The sequence below is a fragment of the Oncorhynchus tshawytscha genome, unplaced genomic scaffold (assembly GCF_018296145.1).
Source record: "Oncorhynchus tshawytscha isolate Ot180627B unplaced genomic scaffold, Otsh_v2.0 Un_contig_12210_pilon_pilon, whole genome shotgun sequence".
NCBI classification, from domain to species: Eukaryota; Metazoa; Chordata; class Actinopteri; order Salmoniformes; family Salmonidae; genus Oncorhynchus; species Oncorhynchus tshawytscha.
The window spans coordinates 3591-12500 of NW_024607876.1; the positions used below are offsets into that span (position 1 = coordinate 3591).

General features: G+C 46.6%; 1 protein-coding gene across 1 annotated transcript; it reads left to right on the top strand.

The window, feature by feature from the left end:
- Positions 1-3169: 3169 nt before the first annotated feature.
- Positions 3170-8285, top strand: LOC112241765 (proline-rich extensin-like protein EPR1). Its single transcript, XM_042312686.1, has 2 exons — positions 3170-3208; positions 6414-8285. The coding sequence occupies exons 1-2, from the start codon at positions 3170-3172 to the stop codon at positions 8283-8285; spliced, it is 1911 nt and encodes a 636-aa protein (XP_042168620.1).
- Positions 8286-8910: the final 625 nt, after the last annotated feature.

Genomic DNA, 8910 nt, shown 5'->3' on the forward strand with positions numbered 1-8910 from the left:
CCCTCCACAACTCCTCTCCACAGCTCCTCTCCACTCTCCCCAGCTCTCCACAGCTCCCTCTCTCTCCACAGCTCCTCTCTCCACAACTCCCTCCCTCTCCACAACTCCTCTCCCTCTCCACAGCTCCCTCTCCCTCTCCACAGCTCCCTCCCTCTCCACAGCTCCTCTCCCTCTCCACAGCTCCTCTCCCTCTCCACAGCTCCTCTCCTCTCCACAGCTCCTCTCTCTCTCCACAGCTCCTCTCTCTCTCCACAGCTCCTCTCCTCTCCACAACTCCTCTCCACAGCTCCTCTCTCTCTCCACAGCTCCTCTCTCTCTCCCCAGCTCCTCTCTCTCTCCACAGCTCCCTCCCTCTCCACAGCTCCTCTCCCTCTCCACAGCTCCCTCCCTCTCCACAGCTCCCTCCCTCTCCACAGCTCCCTCCCTCTCCACAACTCCTCTCTCTCTCCACAGCTTGTCTCCCTCTCCACAGCTCCTCTCCACAGCTCCTCTCTCTCTCCACAGCTCCTCTCTCTCTCCACAGCTCCTCTCCCTCTCCACAGCTCCTCTCTCTCCCTCCTCTCTCCCCAGCTCCTCTCTCTCTCCCCAGCTCCTCTCCCTCTCCACAGCTCCTCTCCCTCTCCACAGCTCCTCTCCCTCTCCACAGCTCCCCTCCCTCTCCCCAGCTCCTCTCTCTCTCCACAGCTCCTCTCCCTCTCCACAGCTCCTCTCCACAGCTCCTCTCCCTCTCCCCAGCTCCTCTCTCTCTCCCCAGCTCCTCTCTCTCTCCCCAGCTCCTCTCTCTCTCCCCAGCTCCTCTCCCTCTCCCCAGCTCCTCTCCCTCTCCCCAGCTCCTCTCCCTCTCCCCAGCTCCACCTCCCTCTCCACAGCTCCTCTCTCCTCTCCACAGCTCCTCTCCCTCTCCACAGCTCCTCTCTCTCTCCCCAGCTCCTCTCTCTGTCCCCCAGCTCCTCTCCCTCTCCACAGCTCCTCTCCCTCTCCCCAGCTCCTCTCCCCCTCTCCCCAGCTCCTCTCCCTCTCCCCAGCTCCTCTCTCTCTCCCCAGCTCCTCTCCCTCTCCCAGCTCCTCTCCTCTCCACAGCTCCTCTCCCTCTCCCCAGCCCACCTCTGTCTGACACTGATATCTCCTCATACTCTACTCTGTCAGAGATCAATACCTCCCAACCACTAGCACTCACACTGTGCATCAATAACCCTCCCATTCTCTCTCTGTCCCTTGCTCTCTCCCCTTTCTCTCGCTCTTTCCCATTCCCTCTCTCCCTCCCCCTCTTCCCCTCCTGACAAAGTGGCACAGCTCGCCTCGTTCAAGGACTCAAGGACAGAGTTTGGAGAAATTCAACAGCAGCTCCATAAGGACACCAACCAGGCTCCTCTGATATAACCACCACCATCCAATGGCTGATATAACCACCACCATCCAATGGTAACTATGTTTAGGTCATTAGACCAGCTGATATAACCACCACCATCCAATGGTAACTATGTTTAGGTCATTAGACCAGCTGATATAACCACCACCATCCAATGGCTGATATAACCACCACCATCCAATGGCTGATATAACCACCACCATCCAATGGCTGATATAACCACCACCATCCAATGGCTGATATAACCACCACCATCCAATGGCTGATATAACCACCACCATCCAATGGCTGATATAACCACCACCATCCAATGGTAACTATGTTAGGTCATTAGACCAGCTGATATAACCACCACCATCCAATGCTAACTATGTTAGGTCATTAGACCAGCTGATATAACCACCACCATCCAATGCTAACTATGTTAGGTCATTAGACCAGCTGATATAACCACCACCATCCAATGGTAACTATGTTAGGTCATTAGACCAGCTGATATAACCACCACCATCCAATGGTAACTATCTTTAGGTCATTAGACCAGCTGATATAACCACCACCATCCAATCAATGGTAACTATCTTTAGGTCATTAGTCCAGCTCTGTAGGGTGAATATTGTTCAGGGTGCCTCTGTGTCTCGGTACCAGCTGATTCAGAATACAACAGTACAGGTCTAAGAGCTAACAAAGATGTTTTGGGACGGCTAAGGACAGAACCACACAATTTAGTTTCAAACAAACATTGAAACGCATAGGACTAAGAAAAGACTAAGAAAAGTTAAGAATAAATAAAATATGTATGGGTGTGTGTGTCCGAGTGTGTGTGTGTATGGGTGTGTGTGAGTGTGTGTGAGTGTATGGGTGTGTGTGAGTGTGTGTATGGGTGTGTGTGTCCGAGTGTGTGTGTATATGGGTGTGTGTGAGTGTGTGTGAGTGTATGGGTGTGTGTGAGTATGGGTGTGTGTGAGTGTGTGTATGGGTGTGTGTGTCCGAGTGTGTGTGTGTATGGGTGTGTGTGAGTGTGTGTGAGTGTATGGGTATGTGTGAGTATGGGTGTGTGTGAGTGTGTGTATGGGTGTGTGTGTCCGAGTGTGTGTGTGTATGGGTGTGTGTGGGTGTGTGTGAGTGTGTGTGAGTGTATGGTGTGTGTGTGTGTGTGTGTGTGTGTGTGTGTATGGGTGTGTGTGAGTGTGTGTATGAGTATGGGTGTGTGTGAGTGTGTGTGTGTATTGGTGTGTGTGTGTGTGAGTATGGGTGTGTGTGTGTGTGAGTATGGGTGTGTGTGAGTGTGTGTATGGGTGTGTGTGTGTGAGTATGGGTGTGTGTGAGTGTGTGTATGGGTGTGTGTGAGTGTGTGTATGGGTGTGTGTGTGCATGTGAGCGTGTGAGTATGGGTGTGTGTGAGTATGGGTGTGTATGGGTGTGTGTGTGTGTGTGTGTGTGTGGGTGTGTGTGAGTGTGTGTATGGGTGTGTGTGAGTATGGGTGTGTGTGAGTATGGGTGTGTGTGATGTGTGTGTGTGAGTATGGGTGTGTGTGAGTGTGGGTGTGTGTGTGTGTGTGTGTGTGTGTGTGTGTGTGTGTTCACTAGATCCCCCACATTGAGAACATGTGGGTGTAATAAAGCAGCAAAGTACTATTTTTAAAGTTAAACCACACACACACAGACACACACACACACACACACACACACACACACACACACACACACACACACACACACACACACACGGGGTTGCAGTGTAAACGCTGTCTAAATGTTCTTTGGTTCCAGCAGCGGTTCTGTTTGTGTTGCGTAACCATGGCAACTTCAGAACACACGGACTCGGAGTCCAAACCGGTACCCTATTCCCTATAGTGGACTACTGTTGACCAGGGTTCATAGTGCACTGTGTAGGGAACAGGGTGCTGTTTTGGGACTCAGCTATAGCCTATAATATCTACCCAGTCCTTCAGAGATCATAGGCTGGATGTATTGGGACAAGGCTGTAATGGACTGTAGGTGGGACACACAGCCCACACAGAAAGACACACTATCAATCTCATTAGCATTTCTATTGATCGACAACAATGTATTACGCAGCTAGCGCCCTAGGGCACTATATAGAGAATAGACTAGTGTACTATATAGAGAATAGACTAGTGTACTATATAGAGAATAGACTATATAGAGAATAGACTAGTGGACTATATAGAGAATAGACTAGTGGACTATATAGAGAATAGACTAGTGGACTATATAGAGAATAGACTAGTGGACTATATAGAGAATAGACTAGTGTACTATATAGAGAATAGACTAGTGGACTATATAGAGAATAGACTAGTGTACTATATAGAGAATAGACTAGTGTACTATATAGAGAATAGACTAGTGGACTATATAGAGAATAGACTAGTGGACTATATAGAGAATAGACTAGTGGACTATATAGAGAATAGACTAGTGTACTATATAGAGAATATAATAGTGTACTATGTAGAGAATATAATAGTGTAGTATATAGAGAATAGACTAGTGTACTATATAGAGAATAGACTAGTGTACTATATAGAGAATAGACTAGTGTACTATATAGAGAATAGACTATATAGAGAATAGACTAGTGTACTATATAGAGAATAGACTAGTGTACTATATAGAGAATAGAATAGTGTACTATATAGAGAATAGAATAGTGTAGTATATAGAGAATAGACTAGTGTACTATATAGAGAATAGACTAGTGTACTATATAGAGAATATACTATATAGAGAATAGACTAGTGTACTATATAGAGAATAGACTAGTGTACTATATAGAGAATAGACTAGTGTACTTTATAGAGAATAGACTAGTGTACTATATAGAGAATAGACTAGTGTACTATATAGAGAATAGACTAGTGTACTATATAGAGAATAGACTAGTACTATATAGAGAATAGAATAGACTAGTGTACTATATAGAGAATAGACTAGTGTACTATATAGAGAATAGACTAGTGTACTATATAGAGAATAGACTAGTGTACTATATAGAGAATAGACTATATAGAGAATAGACTAGTGTACTATATAGAGAATAGAATAGTGTAGTATATAGAGAATAGACTAGTGTACTATATAGAGAATAGACTAGTGTACTATATAGAGAATAGACTATATAGAGAATAGACTATATAGAGAATAGACTAGTGTACTATATAGAGAATAGACTAGTGGACTATATAGAGAATAGACTAGTGTACTATATAGAGAATAGACTAGTGTACTATATAGAGAATAGACTAGTGTACTATATAGAGAATAGACTAGTGTACTATATAGAGAATAGACTAGTGTACTATATAGAGAATAGACAATTTTTTTTTTTTTATTTCACCTTTATTTAACCAGGTAGGCTAGTTGAGAACAAGTTCTCATTTACAACTGCGACCTGGCCAAGATAAAGCATAGCAGTGTGAGCAGACAACACAGAGTTACACATGGAATAAACAAATTAACAAGTCAATAACACAGTAGAAAACAAAGGGGGAGTCTATATACAATGTACAATGTGTGCAAAAGGCATGAGGAGGTAGACGAATAGTTACAATTTTGCAGATTAACACTGGAGTGATATATGATCAGATGGTCATGTACAGGTAGAGATATTGGTGTGCAAAAGAGCAGAAAAGTAAATAAATAAAAACAGTATGGGGATGAGGTAGGTGAAAATGGGTGGGCTATTTACCAATAGACTATGTACAGCTGCAGCGATTGGTTAGCTGCTCAGATAGCTGATGTTTGAAGTTGGTGAGGGAGTATAGAGAATAGACTAGTGTACTATATAGAGAATAGACAATATAGAGAATAGACTAGTGTACTATATAGAGAATAGACTAGTGTACTATATAGAGAATAGACTAGTGTACTATATAGAGAATAGACTAGTGTACTATATAGAGAATAGACTAGTGTACTATATAGAGAATAGACTAGTGTACTATATAGAGAATAGACTAGTGTACTATATAGAGAATAGACTAGTGTACTATATAGAGAATAGACTAGTGTACTATATAGAGAATAGACTAGTGTACTATATAGAGAATAGACTAGTGTACTATATAGAGAATAGACTAGTGTACTATATAGAGAATAGACTATATAGAGAATAGACTAGTGTACTATATAGAGAATAGACTAGTGTACTATATAGAGAATAGACTAGTGTACTATATAGAGAATAGACTAGTGTACTAATAGAGAATAGAATAGACTAGTGTACTATATAGAGAATAGACTAGTGTACTATATAGAGAATAGATAGTGTACTATATAGAGAATAGACTAGACTAGTGAATAGACTATATAGAGAATAGACTATATAGAGAATAGACTATATAGAGAATAGACTAGTGTACTATATAGAGAATAGACTAGTGTACTATAGTAGAGAATAGACTAGAATAGACTACTATATAGAGAATAGTACTAGAGAATAGACTAGTGTACTATATAGAGAATAGACTAGTGTACTATATAGAGAATAGACTAGTGTACTATATAGATAATAGACTAGTGGACTATATAGAGAATAGACTAGTGTACTATATAGAGAATAGACTATATAGAGAATAGACTAGTGTACTATATAGAGAATAGACTAGTGTACTATATAGAGAATAGACTAGTGTACTATATAGAGAATAGACTATATAGAGAATAGACTATATAGAGAATATATAATTAAATATCCCAGAAACACCTGCAGGATTTTCATCTGTAATCTGTCCTGTCATTACATCTGATTTCACACAGACACACTGGAAATAACCAGCATTTATTGATCCCTCAATCACCACAGCAGCCTGCAGGGCCTAGTCTTCATCCGACTAGCCAACCCAGCACCTAGCCACCCAGCGCTAGGGTTTATCGCTATGGTAACACGTCCCTAATAAACTAACATAGAGAGGCGTGACAATAAAACCCTACTTAACAATTCACAGCTGTATTTTAAATATCCTGACTGACTAACTATAACAAAGCAGTACCACAGTCCACCAGTCGCCCACCACAGTCACCCACAGTCGTCCACAGCCAACCACAGCCCACCAGTCGTCCACAGCCAACCACAGCCCACCAGTCGTCCACAGCCAACCACAGCCCACCAATCACCCACAGTCGTCCACAGCCCACCAGTCACCCACAGCCCACGAGTTACCCACCACAGTCACCCACAGTTGTCCACAGCCAACCACAGCCCACCAGTCACCCACAGTCGTCCACAGCCCACCAGTCACCCACAGCCCACAGTCACCCACAGCCAACCACAGCCCACCAGTCACCCACCACAGTCCACCACATCCGTCCACAGTCCACCAGTCGTCCACAGCCAACCACAGCCCACCAGTCGTCCACAGCCAACCACAGTCCACCAGTCGCCCACCACAGTCACCCACAGTCGTCCACAGCCAACCACAGCCCACCAGTCGTCCACAGCCAACCACAGCCCACCAGTCGTCCACAGCCAACCACAGCCCACCAGTCGTCCACAGCCAACCACAGTCCACCAGTCGCCCACCACAGTCACCCACAGTCGTCCACAGCCAACCACAGCCCACCAGTCGTCCACAGCCAACCACAGCCCACCAGTCGTCCACAGCCAACCACAGCCCACCAGTCGTCCACAGCCCACCAGTCACCCACTACATTCACCCACAGTCGTCCACAGTCCACCAGTCACCCACCACATTCACCCACAGTCCACCAGTCGCCCACTACATTCACCCACAGCCCACCAGTTACCCACTACATTCACCCACAGTCCACCAGTTACCCACTACATTCACCCACAGCCCACCACAGTCGTCCACAGCTCACCAGTCGCCCACTACAGTCACCCACAGTCGTCCACAGCCAACCACAGCCCACCAGTCCCCCACTACATTCACCCACAGTCGCCCACCACATTCACCCACAGCCCACAGTCGCCCATCACATTCACCCACAGTCGTCCACAGCCCACCAGTCCCCCATCACATTCACCCACAGTCGCCCACTACATTCACCCACAGCCCACAGTTGCCCACTACATTTACCCACAGCCTTCCAGTCGCCCACTACATTCACCCACAGTCCACCAGTCGCCCACTACATTCACACACAGCTCACCAGTCGCCCACTACATTCACCCACAGTCCACCAGTCGCGCACCACATTCACACACAGTCCACCAGTTGCCCACTACATTCACCCACAGCCCACCACAGTCGTCCACAGCTCACCAGTCGCCCACTACATTCACCCACAGTCCACCAGTCACCCACCACATTCACCCACAGTCCACCAGTCGCCCACTACATTCACCCACAGCCCACCACAGTCGTCCACAGCTCACCAGTCGCCCACTACATTCACCCACAGTCCACCAGTCGCCCACCACATTCACACACAGTCCACCAGTCGCCCACTACATTCACCCACAGCCCACCACAGTCGTCCACAGCTCACCAGTCGCCCACTACATTCACCCACAGTCCACCAGTCGCCCACTACATTCACCCACAGCCCACCACAGTCGTCCACAGCTCACCAGTCACCCACTACAGTCAACCACAGTCGTCCACAGCCAACCACAGTCGTCCACAGCCAACCAGTCCCCCACTACATTCACCCACAGTCGCCCACCACATTCACCCACAGCCAACCACAGCCCACCAGTCCCCCATCACATTCAACCACAGTCACCCACTACCTTCACCCACAGTCGCCCACTACATTCACCCAGTCGCCCACTACATTCACCCACAGTCGCCCACTACATTCACCCACAGTCGCCCACTACATTCACCCACAGTCGCCCACTACATTCACCCAGAGCCCACCAGTCGCCCACTACATTCACCCACAGCCCACTACATTCACCCACATCCGTCCACAGCCCAGCTAAGATAATTACCAAACTACTACTAGGGCTGCTGCTAGGACTTCAAACTGGCTAGAGAACAATTATTATTATCCCTGTTTAGGAACAGATCACAGGGAGGAAACACTGAGGGAATACAGACAGATCACAGGGAGGAAACACTGAGGGAATACAGACAGATCACAGGGAGGAAACACTGAGGGAATACAGACAGATCACAGGGAGGAAACACTGAGGGAATACAGACAGATCACAGGGAGGAAACACTGAGGGAATACAGACAGATCACAGGGAGGAAACACTGAGGGAATACAGACAGATCACAGGGAGGAAACACTGAGGGAATACAGACAGATCACAGGGAGGAAACACTGAGGGAATACAGACAGATCACAGGGAGGAAACACTGAGGGAATACAGACAGATCACAGGGAGGAAACACTGAGGGAATACAGACAGATCACAGGGAGGAAACACTGAGGGAATACAGACAGATCACAGGGAGGAAACACTGAGGGAATACAGACAGATCACAGGGAGGAAACACTGAGGGAATACAGACAGATCACAGGGAGGAAACACAAATGATGCCAAACAGGCTTCATGATGATACCAACAGCAGTAGCCTGCTGCCTGGCCACCCTGATCT

What these genes read in the sequence shown, in the direction of transcription:
- LOC112241765 (XM_042312686.1), top strand. Translation starts at nt 3,170, where the DNA reads ATGGCAACTTCAGAACACACGGACTCGGAGTCCAAACCG. An exon ending in CGGACTCGGAGTCCAAACCG is followed by an intron (nt 3,209 to 6,413) that starts GTACCCTATTCC and finishes CGCCCACCACAG; the next exon opens with TCACCCACAGTCGTCCACAG.